Source organism: Chionomys nivalis, chromosome 8 (genome assembly GCF_950005125.1).
Source record: "Chionomys nivalis chromosome 8, mChiNiv1.1, whole genome shotgun sequence".
NCBI classification, from domain to species: domain Eukaryota; kingdom Metazoa; phylum Chordata; class Mammalia; order Rodentia; family Cricetidae; genus Chionomys; species Chionomys nivalis.
Window position 1 is genome coordinate 51,283,125 of NC_080093.1, and position 14,773 is coordinate 51,297,897.

Here is a 14,773-nt window from a genome sequence, read left to right on the forward strand (position 1 = left end):
GGAGCTGGAAGGAAGTCAGAGCTGGCAATTGGGCAGAAGGGTGGCAAATGCCATCTCCTTTAGTCCAGAAGAGATCATCCATCACCCCATACTAAAGAATAGAAAGTGATGCTCAGATAGACTAGCTGATTTGTTCTAATTAGCTTTGACTGTCATCCTGACTTAGACTAGGGTCACCTGAGAAGGGGATCACCATGCATGTGATGGGTTTGAGGCACAGTCTTACCATGCAGCCTTAGTTAGCCTGGTATTCTTTATGTAACCTTGAACTTGAAACAATGCTCCTGCCTCTGCGTATGGAGGTGACATGTGCCTGTCAGCCACCACACTAAGCTTTTAGTTACATACTTTTTTCTCATCTCCTCAATGCCTGTTGGTAGCTTCCAGTTTTCTAAGAGAATGTCACATTTCCAGAGCCACAGTAACCAGGGATTTTTTATTTTGCAACCAGGTCTCACTAGGTAGCTCTCACTAACTTGGCACTCTCTACATAGGTCAGGCTGGCCTCAGAGTCACAGAGATTCACCTATCCACCACCTCTGCCTCAAAGTGATAGGATTAAAGGCATGTGCCATTCAGCACAATAATATGATCTCTTTCTAATAAAACTATTTTTATTTTATGTGTATCGGTGTTTTGTCTGCTTGTATGTCTGTGTGAGAATATCATGTTCCTGGAACTGGAGTTACAGACAGCTGTAAGCTACCATATGGGTGCTGGGAACTGAACCCTACTTCCCTGGAAGAGCAGCCAGCACTCTTAGCCACCGAGCCATCTCTCCAGCTCCCGACAGGATCTTATGTAGCTCAAGCTAGCGTCAAGTTTGCTATCTAGCTAAGGATGACCTGGAACCCCTGATGTTCATGCTTGGGCTACTGCCTCCCAATTGCCAGGGTTACATACATGTGCCACTACATGCAGTTTATGCTGTCCTGGGGCACAGACACAGAGCTTCATGCCCTCCAGGCAAGCACCCTGCCATCCCCAGCCCCATTGTTTTCTTTCCTTTTTTAAAAAATTTTCTCCCTTCCTTCCTTCCTTCTTTTTGAAACAACTCTGGCTGGAGAAATGGCTCAGTGGTTAAGAGCACAGGCTGCTCTTCCAGAGGTCCTGAATTCAATTCTTAGCAACCACATGGTGGCTCACAACCATCTGTAATGAGATCTGGCGCCCTCTTCTGGTGTGTGGGCATACATGGAGGCAAAATGTTGTATACTTAATAAATAAATAAATCTTTAAAAAAATAAAATTAAAATTAAAAAACTGAAACAACTAGGCTGTCCTTGAATCATGATCCTACTACCTCAGCATCTAGAGAGCTGAGATGACCCCTTTGCTAATGTGGCTTTTTAATCCTAAACCTGGATTGGGTGTGGTAGCACACGCCTTTAACTTCAGCACTCCGGATGTAGAGGTGAGTGGATCTCTGTGAGGGTGAGACCGGCCTAGTCTACAGAGTGAATTCCAGGGCAGTCAGAACTACACAGTAAGACCCTACCTCAAACAAATAAAACCCTGAGTTCTGACCTTGCCTCCCAAGATGTTCCTCCTTTTTGACATCCTAATCACAGCTCTGGTGTCCCTAGCCAGGTCTCCATTAGCTCACATGGCTGTCCCTTCAGCAGTATGGAGCTCCTCCAGACAGGATGGCTTTGTCCCCAGACCTAGGGGGCTTGAGTGCTTCCTATCTGTCACAGAAACGTGAAGGAGAAAGCAGAAGACTGTACCTCTGGCCTCCGCCCCTGGTCCTGTTGTCATTATGCTGTCCTAGGCTCCTTGGTGATCTCAACCCCTTGACTCCCAGGCCTTCCTCTCACCCAATTCCACCAGTAACTGTCCCCCACCCAAGGCCTTTTGTACTAAGATCCTTTGCCGCCAGTAGCAGTGACGCTACCTACCCCAGTGAGGGCTCCGAGCCTGCGTCTGTAGCAGACATTCTGGTTCCAGATGTGTGGCTCCTTTCTTAGCCAGACTCTCTCTTGCCTCGGACTGCACTACCTTGCCCTACCTGGAAGTGCAGGTAGGAGCCCTAACAGACGGTGGGTGGGGCGGCCACCTCCTAAAGCCCTCGCCCTGGCTCTGCACTGCCTCCTGGGCACAGCTATAGGGAACCAGAATGGCAGGCTGTGCAGGCTTTTCTGCTGGTCTGAGTGTTCTGGAGAGGATGACAGGAAGTTAGCTAGTGGGGAGAAAAGTCATGGGAGTGGGGGTGAAGACAAACCACATCAGGTCTCTGACAGCAATACCACCTCCTCCAGAAAGTCATTTCCATTCTCACACACAGGCACAGCCAGGGTGCCCCTGTCTAGAAGAAAAATTGTGGCACTTTTATTTCCACCCTCCTGTGATCAAATGACACACAGGGGACAGAGGACGAAAGGGAACTGACAGTCGTAGAGGAAACTCTGAAGGCAGAGGAGTTGCTCCAATTGACAAATGTCACTCACATCTTTCTTTTCTATTTGTTGTGTGATCCCAGTCAAGTTGCTTACTCTCTCTGAGCCTAATGTCATAATTTAAACAAACAAACATATGTTTATTTTTATTTTTTGTGTATGGGTGTTTTATCTGCATGTATATATGTGTACCATATCATATTCCTGGTGTCCGCAGAGGGCAGAAGATGGCATCAGATACCCTGGAATTGGAGTTACAGAAATGGAGATGCCATCTGAGAGCTAAAAACTAGACCCAGGTCCTCTGGAAGAGCAGCCAGTGCTGGAAATCCCTGAACCATCTCTCTAGTTCCTTACTCGCATGATTTTTGAGAGACTCTGCTGGGAGTGAGGAGACACGATCACAGCTTCTGGCACAAGTCAGTGTTTCTGGGGCGGCAGTGCTGGCTCCCAGTGTTTCTGTGCACATTCACTGAGGACCCCTAGAGTCTGAGACCCAGGAGACTAAGCCCAGGCCCTGCTGCCATCTCTCACCGATGGCCAGATCCTGTTTCCACCCCTCCCTGACACAGACATCAATACACAGAAAGGACATCTCTGGATCAGCAGGTGTCTGTCATAACCTTTCCTTGTGGTTGGAGGTGGGCCAGTGGTAGCCACAATACACTATCAACCCCTGGACCCTGAATCTTTGCTAGTTCAGAGATAAATGCCCAGTGTGGGCCCAGGAAAAGAACACAGTGTGAGCCAAGGGGACACCAGATGGTATCTCAGGGGTGGCCTTGCCTAAGAGCAGCAGGTGGGTCCAAGAGATGATTTCCCACGGTCAGTTGTAAAGCATCATGGTGTGTAGGCTCCAGGCTGTGTGAATCCTAACTCAGTAGAGATGCATCTTAAAGAAAACTAAGCCAGAGAGGAACCCACACAGCCTGTGAATCAAATATCCCAGATCCCATCAGCAATGGCCAGAGTGTGAAATAGCCGTTAGGGAGCTTCCTGACCCTGCTCTGTCCTGTCCTGGGGCTGCTGTGACAAAGGACCCCAAGTGAGTGAGACAGCAGTGCTGTGTTCTCTCACAACACTGAAGACAGAAATGCACAATCCAGCTGAATACTGTGGCTCACACCTGTAGTTCCAGATCTCCTGCAGCTGAGGCAGGAGGATAGCCATGAATTCCAGGACAGTCAGGACTGTATACTGAGACTCTATCTCAGAAAAGAAAAAAAAAAAAAAAAATGCTGAGGCCCTGGTTCCTAAAAGCCTGTCGGGGAGGGTCCTCTCGCCTCTTCCAGCTTCAGGTGACTGCCGAGAAGGCCTGGTTGTAGCCACCACGCCAGTCTCCTATCTTTACATAACCTTTGTCTTGAGACATATCTACTGCATTATCTCTGTCTTGTCTGAGAACACATCACCCCTACACACCTTTCTCTTTCAGCAACCCTGGCCTCCCACATGGTTGGCAAATACTCTATTGAGCTACCCTACCTCCACCCCCACCCCGCTTCTCTCTTACAAGGCACCTGAAATTAGCACTGTGTGGATGACCCTCCTGCCAAGATCCCTAATTCCATCAGAAATTGTTATTGAGTGAACCCTCTGACCATGAGCTACGAGAGAATCTTCCCCCTTGAACTTGCCTATCAGGTCATTGGATCAAAGCAACAGAAAAGTAAATAATGAACACCCTTCAGGCAGATTCCACCAATAAATCTGATCAGTGTTCAAGCTCATGTCACGTCAGGTGGGGCAAAGCCACCCTCTGGGTGTGGATGGAGCTGGGGCGACTGCTCTGTCTTCTGGGACCCTGTCTAGGATCTGACAAAGGAAGTCCTCCTCAGTCACCAGGTCTGCTCAACCTGGGGGAGGGGGTTTCTCTGTCAGCAGATCTGCCTAAGGAGAGGGTCAGGGGGCTGCGAGGGGCCATGCTCTGGGAAGGGACTGGACCAGCCACCCGCAGGTCTTGCCTGACTGCATGCAGGTCTGTTTGGGAAAAGTTCCGGAAGTGGGGTGTGCACAGGCTGGGCCAGACACCTGCCTTTCGGAACCACTGGGGATGTGAGTGCAGCTGAAAGCTCGGGTAGGGCAGGGTCTGGGCAGCAGGAGGGAGTGGGGGTGGCCTTCATAGGAGGGTGCAGCTCTGGGAGCCCATGGCCCAGCTCAGCAACTGCTCATTACAGGAACTGTAAGGAGGGTATCGGAGGTCGTTAAGCTTTTCCATCCCAGGGCTGCACAGCAGACAGGCACGCTGGTTGGAAAAGGTGTCGAAGGAGAACTTGCCGTGGTACCTGCCCATCCCGCTCGATCCTGTGGGCGCATAGAACAAAGAGTCAAACCTTTAGCGGCCAACTGACGGGCATCGCAGACCTTGCTCTGACAGGGTCTATCTGAGCCTCTGTTTCCCCATTTGTCCTGTGGGCTACACAAGGCACTGTGAGTGAAAGGCCGAGCCCTGAGCCTCCTTGGTACCAGCTTACCAGCTGCTGGTGCAGGACTGGCAGACAATGGCCAGTGGATTTTATCCTGAGGCCGGGTTACTGGGTGAGAGTGGGAGTGGATCCCAGCTGTGCCCTGGATAGCTATGCCACCTTGAGTAAGTGACTTTGCCCTAGTCTCCCCTTCTAGGACAGTGACACCCTTCTCCAAGGGTGAGAAAGTAAGTGAATCTTCAGGTGCTTGGAGTTCCCAGTGTCTAGGAAGGGACATGAACCCAGCTAGGGAAGTCCAGGGGAATGGCCTGGGCGAAGCAGAGGGAATGAAGCTGTGATTTCTGGAATGAGTGAGGTCAGAGGGTTGGGGGTCTACCATATGAATAGTGGGTGAGTCCAAAGGACTCAGGCTAGCAGATAACCCAGAGAACCTCAGAGATGGATGACATGCTAGGGCTGAGCGGAGTGGCTGCCACAGCAGGCAGAACTAAGGGAGAGAGAAGTGAGCGGGTCCTCTAGACAGACCAGGTGAGGCCGGAGCCACAAATGTCACTCCTCACACTACTGAGACTCACCAGGCGAAAAGACAGGACACCCTTTCAATAATAAAGTGGGTTCAGAGGGGGAAGTACTATCAAGGTCACATATGCCTATAGATGCATGCATCTTCACAGACCGGGCGGCCTGGAATCTGCTGTGCCCAGGGCTTAGTTCACAGGGACAAGTGAAGGCTCAAGGGGCAAGCATGCAGCCTCACAGCTGAGTAAAACCACCCATGGCCATGTGGGGGAGGGGTGGCTGAGGACAAGTGATTCTTGGTGACATCAAGTTGCCTAATGGCTGGCAGCCTCAGGTGTGTTTTCTTAAAACTCACCAAACGGCCTCTCGGTTCCTCACACACACATGCAAGTGCAAGCACACCTGGAAGGAGGCAGGCTAGGTGGACACGGTCTGTGGAAGGGCTTCCTCTCATGTCCGCTACCCTGAGAGTGAGCTACACGTCCTGTAGTCAGGGTGCTCCAGCAGTGGAGTGAGGATGCAACCGTGGATCAGCCCAGGAGGGCAGAGGGCTGCTGCCACCTACCCACTCCTCCGAAAGGAAGGCTGGACAGGGTCAAGTACATGAAGCCATCGTTCCCGCAGAAGCCCCCGCTGCTGGTCCGGGCCAGGACTTGTTTAATCACCTGGAAGAGAAAGAGGAACATGTAAAACACATGGTTATAATTTGCTTCAGTAAGGGCCTGAGGTCCAAGGTGGGTCTGGACAGACTCACAGACTCCTATGCTGTGCACATGTTCCCCGTGTGTCTGCTGCCTCTATGTGGCCCCGGCAAGGTGTTGGGACGTAATCTCAGGGAGGCAGCATGAGGCTAGATGCAGGCAGAGTGGGAACAGTGAGATACCAGGTGGTCACAGAGGTGTAGCATGAGGTAGCTGCTGAGTACTGTAGTGACGGTTATTTAGGAAAGAAGTGAGGGGCTGTGTGGGGAGAATTTGGGTCACTAAGGTCAGATTTGGGCTTAGCAGCCTGAGATTGGCCCCAGGAGTTTGAGGTCATTCTCAGAGACATGGGAGCACAAAACTAGTCTGGTTTACAAGAACCTGCCTCAGAAAACAAAGAAAATTACATATATACACATGTACACACACATTCACACATGTACATGCATGTACACACACCCATCTATTCTGTCAGATAAATGGTTCAGGAAGCAATATTTCTCCCGGAGTTGAGAATGTATCTTCAGGAGCCTGGTTATTAGCATTCTCTACGGCCCTGCAGCACCACCCCCCAGAGGCTGGCTTAGAGGTTTGCCCTGAGCTCTCGAGAAGAGGTACAACAGCTCCCAGCAAAGCCACTGGCAGACAGAGCCTTGTCTAAATGACTGTTAATCTCCTCAGCCATGCACAACTCTTGGGCACTCAGAGACAGCCTCTGCCTCTATGGAAATCTCTCTGGATCGAGTTGTCAGAAAACTGGGACATTGTAGAGACCTGGCCACCCAGACTGAGGCCTTGTTCACAAAGTACTAGATTAGGAACACAGATGACATGGATGCAGGGACAGGTATGGCAATGCCCACGGGACTTCTGGTGCCTGTCCGCCTTCATGGTAGGTACATGAGAAGTCTACTGCTTCTGTGACTTGTCCATTAATGTATTCTCAAATAAAAGTGTATTTACAAGTCCATTGTTGAAGGCTGGAGGATGGAGCTCCGTGGGCAGTGTCTCCTTAACATGTCTGAGGCCTTAAGTTTGATTCCTAACACCACCTAAAACCAGGTACGGTATGTACCCCATTGTTGGGGGGAGACTGCTTATTGGTTCCTGACTGCTCAGCCCTGAAATAATCACACAGAAACTGTATTAATTAAGTCACTGCTTGGCCCACTAGCTCTAGCTTCTTATTGGCTAATTCTTATGTATTAATTTAACCCATCTCCATTAATCTCTGTATCACCATGTGGCAGTGGCTTATGGGCAAAGTTTCGGTGTCTGTCTCTGGCGGGCCTATGTGACTTCTCTCTGACTCCGCCTCCTTTCTCCCAGCATTCCCTTTAGTTTTCCCGCCTAGTTCTGTTCCCCTGTAGCTCTGCTATAGGCCCAAAGCAGTTCCTTTATTAACCAGTGATATTCACAGAATACAGAGGGGAATCCCACGTCATCCCATTATCCCAGAACTGGGGATGTGAAGGAAGAAGAATCAGGAGTTTGAAGTCATCTCATTCAGATAGTAAGTACGAGGCAGAGCTACATAAAACCCTGTCTAGAAAAACAAGACTCTTGGCTCAGCCAGATGTGGTGGTGCCCAGGAGAATGTGTGAAATCTAGATAGGATGTGGGAGGGAACCTCAGTGCCTTCTGGGAGGAGGGCAGGGACAGAGCCTAAGAAGCCACCGGAATTCCCTGAAATTCTGTTACTATCCGGACGGCCTGTGTGCTCTCTCCTGCCACCTCTCTCATGGCCCACGGAGACTGCACCCACCTGGCAGCTGCTGGAATGGGCGTACAATGCCAGCGGCTTCTCCCGTCTGTTGATGAAGTCAATTGCATCATCCAGGCTCCTCACGGTCACCAGGGGCAGGATGGGCCCAAAGATCTCCTCCTGCATCACAGGCTCTGTCTCCTGCACGTCCGCTAACACTGTGGGTGCTGGAGACACAGGAAGTAGACAGCCTCTCTTAGGAAGGCTACTCTGAGGAACAGGGACTCTGACAGGACAAAGTCTGGGCTCCAAGATGGGGAGTCTCAGGGTCTGACCTCAGAGGACTCCAGACTTAGTGTATAGGACTCTGGCCTTCTGGGATATGGAACAGTAGAGGATAGGTCAGGAATTTAAGCCACCGTGTAGACACTTGGAATGGGGTTGTAGCTCAGGGGGGCTGAGCTGTGGGACAACAGTTTAGCATTGAAGAGTCACAGGCCAAGAACCACAGTGTTGGGGACTCCTAGCGCCAGAAACTAGGATTCAGTTGTGGGATCAGACTTGAGGTCCAGAGTGAGCCCCTCCAGTATGGAAGGGACTCAGCCCAGGGGGCTGTGTGCCATTGATGGAAACAGGACACTCACCAATGTAGCGTTCTCCCTCATCGCTCTGGCCACCAATGACCACGCGGCCACAGCCCAGCAAGCCCTGCAGCCGCTTGAAATGTTTCTGGTTGATGATTCTGCCCAGGTTGGGGGAGGTCTGTGGGTTGTCTCCATAGAAACGTGTGATGGCATTCTGCAGGGCAGGTACCAGTCGCTCCTGCATCTCCTGGCTACACAGGATGTAATCAGGGGCCACACAGGTCTGTCCAGCATTGAAGTAGCGGAACCAGGCCACGCGGTTGGCCACAGTCTGGGGGTCACAGTCATCGTCCACATAGCAGGGGTTCTTACCCCCCAGCTCCAGGGTGATGGGTGTCAGGTGTTTGGTGGCAGCAGTCATCACAATCTTTCCTACCCGAGGGCTCCCTGAGGACAGGGTCAAGAGACACCACCTTCACCTGGACAACTGGTCTAGGCATGAACTTTGGTCTCCCCTCTCCACAGACACCTTTCTCAGCCCAAGTTCTGGGCTGTTTCACCTATCCTGACCACCCAGGATCCAATCTCCAAGATTCTCAGAGGTCCTGGACAGCCACCCTCAGGGACACCTCCACCTCTTGATTTGTTCTCTATGCTGTGTTCTCTGCTGTCCCCACCCCCAGGATCCCGGCCAGGGCCATCCTCACCCGTGAAGAAGATGTAGTCAAACTTGTGTTCCAGCAGCTGCCCAGTCTCCTCGGGCCCGCCCAGCACCACAGCAAAACAACTCTGCAAAACAGGATGGCAGCTCAGGAGGCAGACGCAAGGACAGCGGGGACCTCCCCACTGGCCAGGACAGGGATATGGGAATGCCGGGTGCTGGCAGGCAGAGCCATACCCACCTGGTCCAGATACTGGGGCAGCAGCTCGGCCAGCACCTTCTCTGTGTGCTTGCTTATCTCTGATGGCTTCAGTACCACACAGTTCCCTGAAGGAGCCAATGGGGAAGGAGAAGGGGGCGCTGTGCCTGTACCCTCCAGGAAACTCTGGATGCCCTCTTTGGGAAGGACTGTCCGACTCACCTGCAGCGATGGCCCCCACTAGGGGCATGATCAACAAGTTCAAGGGGTAATTCCAGGGTGCGATGATGAGCACCACGCCAAAGGGCTCCTTCCGGATGAAGGCTGAGCTCAGCTTCGTGAGCTAGGATGCAGGGTGGTAGTGAGGTGCCAAATGAGTAACAGCCTCCGCCACTCCCATGGGTCCTCACCTCCCTGGTGATGGGTCCCCAATGTAAAGACTGGCTTACTTTGGTTTCAAGGGCAGGAAGGGGCTTGGGGCAGGCACCATCACCTCCACCCACCATCCCCTAGGCAACGGTGCTCACCAAGTTGGTGGACACAGACTCGTCCTTCATCCAGGTCTGCAGGTTCTTGAGGGCCAGGTCCACCTCATTCTGACACAGGATGATCTCACTCAAGTCTGACTCGAAGGCTGACTGTGGGGTGGGGAGATCTGTTTCAAGGCTGGGCTGGGGTCTACCATTCGGAAGGGCGTGAGGTAGTGACCTTGAGCCTATAAACACGATATCAGGGCAGCAGGGTGATCCCAAGGGAGCTGCATTCTGACCTGCCACTGCCTGGTCCTGTAACTTCAGGCAAGTGACTTAACGGGAGTGCTTCAGTTTCCCTATTTGTGACCTGAGAACAGCCATCCAGCTGGCCTCTGGGGCGGGGGTGGGGTGGAGTGGGGCTCTATGTGTTCCAGAGTAAATGCTGCATTCTGCATAGAAGGCATGGATTGAATATTCAGGATACAGTTTGGGTCACATTACAAGGTATGAGCCCTCCTTAGGGACTCGAGGTCTCAGAAAGGATGTAGCCCAGCCAGGGAAAAACACAGCAGCACTTTTGTGTGCCCCACCCCACAGCCCCACAACACCTTGCCCAGGTCCTCAGCCAGGGCATCATGCAGCTCCTTGCTGTTATCCTGTAGGAAGTGGCCCAGATTTAGTAGCTGTTCAGCCCTGAACTTGGCCGACTTTGTCTTCCCTGTGTTGAAGGCCTCCTTCAGCCTCTGCAACTTTTCTTCAAAGGGGTCCATCCTGCAATATGGGGCAGATAACTGGGTGTCTGGGACTGTCTCCATCTTTAAGACACAATCCAATCACCCATGATTTGTGCCACCCCCAGAAGCTCATCCTATGACCCAACAGGCCGGACACTGCGGTGGGGCTGAGCTCTTCTGAATGCTGGGTCCAGAGAGTGTTTTGTCGTTGTTGTTATTCATTTGTTGGTTGGTTTTTATTAAGACAAGGTCTCATGTAGTTCATTGTAGCTTCCAAAGTATTAGATACCTAGAAGCCACCTGTGAATTCCTGATCCTGGTGCTTCTACTTCTAACAGAGCTGAAATTGCTGGCCAAGTCACAAGGCTGAATGTCATTTTGTATATTGCTGTGTCAGTGTGTAAATGAGTGCCTACATCCATGTGTCTGAATAAGTGTCTGTATTCTGAATCCGTGTGTGTGTGTGTGTGTGTGTGTGTGTGTGTATGCGCCCACGCGCGTGTGATGGGTTTTTATAATGACCTGAATGAATTCAGGTGAAGGCTTTGCATCCTTGTAAACAGCATCTGCCCATGTTGGGACCTGTTCATGGCCTTTGGAGGTTCCCCTAAAGCCAACACACTTTTTTTTTTGTTTTGTTTTGTTTTTTGTTTTTCCGAGACAGGATTTCTCCGTAGCTTTGGAGACCAGCACACTCCTTGAACATAGCTCTTGCCCACCATCACTCCCTGTGAACAGAATTCATGTCAGAACAGCGCCCCACAGTGGACAGCTCTCAAAACAGTGCTCTCGGGAGCAGAGCTCCTATAGGGACAGCATAGGTGCTCCCTTGCCTCTTCAGTCACACGTCCTCTCAGGACAGCGCCCCCTGTGCATAGAGCTCTCAGGAAAGCCCCCCCCCCCCGTGGACAGAACTCTCAGGACAGCGCCCCCTGTAGACAGAGCTCTCAGGACAGTGCCCCCTGTGCATAGAACTCTCTGGACAGCGCCCCCTATGGACAGAACTCTCAGGACAGCGCCCCCTGTAGACAGAGCTCTCAGGACAGCATCCCCTGTAGGTAGAACTCTCAAGACATCACCTGGGGCAAGTTGAGCAGCCACTGCAGGCTCTGAGGGACTGTCCCAGCTGACAAATGTGGGAGACAGGAGAATGCAGACTTGCCCTCCTCCCTAGGACAGTGATGCTGATTTCCTGGCTAAGTCCTCCACATTCAGGTCCCCCTTGTCTGTGACTGGCAGGAGACAGCTCATACCAGCATTGGTGAGGACTGTCCCTGAGCAGGATCAACTCCTGCCAGGGCTTCATGGGGACCCAGACCCTCCTTCATTACACTCAGGCCTGAGGGAGCCGCCACCTACACCCCCTCCCAGAAGACCAGATGCCTTTCTGTGCAGGGGCTCCCTGGAGGAACCGGGCCTGGCTGGGGAGCCTGCTTGGTTGGCTCGGCCGGCACAGCTGGCACAGTTGGCTTAGATTCTAGACCCTAGCATATTTCATGCCTCTTCCTGAGCATTCCTTCTGGGGTGTCAATGTCACCAGCTCTCCCCAGTGCTCCCTGCCTGGGCTCTGTGGGCTCCTGGTCACACTGGCCTTGTTCTGACATTGTCCATGGCCTCCTACTGCCTTCATGGGCTGAGCCTGGGATGTGCTGAGGCCCCCAGGGCTCCTTAGTGTGGGGCAGCCTCCTTCACTCAGCCTGACTATAATCCGTAGGATTACTGTTGTACATCTGACTGTCACTGGCTGACGTGTCAGTTATGTGGCACGAGACTGTAATTATACAGGATCAGCATACACAGACACCTCCAGAGGCAGCTCTGAGAGTCTCCCTGGCTCTGACTGCAGTGGAGACACAGGGGCATTGGACGTTGTGGACGTGGGGCAGCAGGGCAAAGGCCTTGTGATGCCGATGGTCAGCAATGAGCGGTGCAGAGCAGCTGTCCTGGCGGAACCTGCTGCACAGGAAGCTGCGACGGATTCTGTGGCCATCAAAAACAACACAGAAGGGAGCTGGAAGGAAAAGTAATATTGAAGCTGGCACACAGTGTTGCTCCATTGTAAGGATGGGGAAACTAAGGCTCCAAGCAGCCAGCTAATTTGTCCTGTGCACAGTGCTTGCTAAACAATGGGTCTTTTTGGACCCCACAGGCCCTTTTCTCACCAACATTGCAGTCATGTGCCAATGCGGTGTGTGTGTGTGTGTGTGTATCAGAGTTCTGCCTTCATACTTGATGGCCAACCTTTTACCCACTGTGCCCTCTCCCCAGCCCTATGTGTGTGTTTTTTGAGACAGCTCCTAAGTGCTAGGAGCACGCCTTTTATCATCAGCACCTTCCTGGAACTTCAAGATTTTCTGCAATAAGAATGTAATTCTGGGCCAGACAGTGGTGGCGCACGTCTTTAGTCCCAGCACTTGGGAGGCGGAGGCAGGTGGATCTCTGTGAGTTCGAGGCCAGCCTGGTCTCAGAGTGAGTGCCAGGACAGGTTCATAAGCTACACAGAGAAACCCTGTCTCGAAAAAGAAACAAAACAAAAATGTAAAATAATGCAATGGTTCCATAAACACAAGAACACCCTCTACCCCACACCCCAGCCCCCAGTTCTTTTTTTTTTTTTTTTTTTTTTTGAGATGGAATCTTGTGTTGCCTGGCCTGACTTCAAACTTGCTAAGCAGCCAAGGATGACCTTGAATCCCCCCTCCCCACCCCACATCCTCCTGCCTCCACATCCTCCCCAGTGCTAAGATGACTAGTATCTGTTTACACAGTGCTAGGGGCTGAAACCCAGGGTTTCTTGCACACTAGGCAAGCACACTGTCTACTGACAGGCCCATGCAGAGGGGAGCTAACAGTCAAACGGGGAGAGGGGCAGAGAACCCGAGAAGGAAGAAGAGCTGCCCCAGGCCATCAGGAGAGCACAGCAGAGGGTTCAGGCAGGAGGCAGGGAACAGTCAGCTGGTAGGGAGTTAGAATTGGACACAGACCACAATCAAGGCCATGGGGGCTTCAAACAGGGCCACTATTGGAGTTTCAGTGGCTTTGGATGGGCTGGTCCTGGGGAAACACATCTACAGTCCCAGGCTCCCTCCCTCCCGCCCGTCCCCCCCATACAGAATTTTACTATATAGCCCAGTCCTTGAGTTCAGAATCCTCCTGCCTCAGTCTCTAGAGTGCTGAGATTACAGCTTGTGCCTCTGTGTCCCTCTGGAAATGTGGCTTTTTAAACACGGAACCAGAGCTGGACGATGGTGGCGCACGCCTTTAATCCCAGCACTCGGGAGGCAGAGGCAGGTGGATCTCTGTGAGTTCGAGGCCAGCCTGGTCTACAAGAGCTAGTTCCAGGACAGGCTCCAAAAGCTAAAGAGAAACCCTGTCTCGAAAAACCAAAAAACAAGCAAACAAACAAAAAAACAGGGAACCAGAAACTCAGCTCTGAATGCATCTCCCAAGAAGCCCCCTTCTTTCTAACAACCTGGACACAACCTCTAGTGTCCTACCAGGTCCCCATCTGCCCACACAGCTGCCTTTTGTAGCTTGGAACTTCTCCAGGAAAGATGGGGAACCTGTCTGTCACGGGGATGTGAGACTCGGGGCAAGGAAGAACAAAACCACATTTATGCCACGAGCCCCCTGGGCCACCTATCACATTGCCACCCCTGGACTTGTAGTCCTGCCCCCCTCCTGTGACCCTGGCATCCCATCTCCCTCAGCCACTGGCCCCAGTCTATGGCCCCAGGTCCTCTGCCAGAAGGTTTACCTACCCCTGCTCCGGCTCTGGGCATTGGCCTTTGCTGGACATTCTGGCTCCAGGCATGCAGCTCCTCTTCTACTCTGATGGCTCCCTCCTCTGCCTGTCCCTCCGAGTGCCCCTGGACCACACTCCTGCGCCCACGCCTGACAGCACGGGAATCTATCCTGGTTGGGCAGCTGCCTTTAAACCCCACGCCCTTCCTAGCTCAGTTCTTCCCTGGCTCCACGGAGGAGAACTGGAACGACAGGATGTGCAGGCTGCTTTATCAGCTACCAAGTTGGGGGGGGGGGCAGGTGGGAAGCTAGCTGGAAAGAGAAAAGGGTCCCAGGACAAACTTCACCTGAGCTCTACCAGCAATGCTACCTCTTCCAGGAAGCCCTTACAGGTTAATCATCTCCACCCTCACACACACACAAATGCACGCGCGCGCACACACACACACACATGCACGCACGCACACACAACCAGAGTATCCCTGGATTATTGAAGTACCTTCGTTTCCACTCTCCTGTGACCAAATGGCACACATGGGGCAGAAGAAGGGTCCCTGCCAGCTGTAGAGGGTCTCCTGAAGGAGAGGGGAGAGAAGGAGCTTGCCGAGGGACATGTCACTCATATCTTATT

The 14,773-nt window shown here is 52.2% G+C and overlaps 1 protein-coding gene across 1 annotated transcript; it reads right to left on the reverse strand.

Moving 5' to 3' along the window:
- Positions 1 to 4,515: 4,515 nt before the first annotated feature.
- On the reverse strand, positions 4,516 to 14,220 carry LOC130880058 (aldehyde dehydrogenase family 3 member B3). Its single transcript, XM_057778885.1, has 10 exons — positions 14,160 to 14,220; positions 10,273 to 10,435; positions 9,719 to 9,829; positions 9,414 to 9,534; positions 9,234 to 9,319; positions 9,039 to 9,120; positions 8,392 to 8,778; positions 7,808 to 7,974; positions 5,907 to 6,006; positions 4,516 to 4,700 (listed from the first exon to the last, which is right to left on the reverse strand). Exons 1-10 carry the CDS (start codon positions 14,210 to 14,212, stop codon positions 4,516 to 4,518), a joined length of 1,455 nt encoding a protein of 484 aa, XP_057634868.1. The 5' UTR covers positions 14,213 to 14,220.
- Between the last annotated feature and the right edge of the window lie 553 nt (positions 14,221 to 14,773).

What these genes read in the sequence shown, in the direction of transcription:
- LOC130880058 (XM_057778885.1), bottom strand. Translation starts at nt 14,212, where the DNA reads ATGCCTGGAGCCAGAATGTCCAGCAAAGGCCAATGCCCAGAGCCGGAG. An exon ending in AGTCTGTGTCCACCAACTTG is followed by an intron (nt 9,535 to 9,718) that starts GTGAGCACCGTT and finishes CCTGCATCCTAG; the next exon opens with CTCACGAAGCTGAGCTCAGC. An exon ending in CCCATTCCAGCAGCTGCCAG is followed by an intron (nt 6,007 to 7,807) that starts GTGGGTGCAGTC and finishes TTTCTCTTCCAG; the next exon opens with GTGATTAAACAAGTCCTGGC.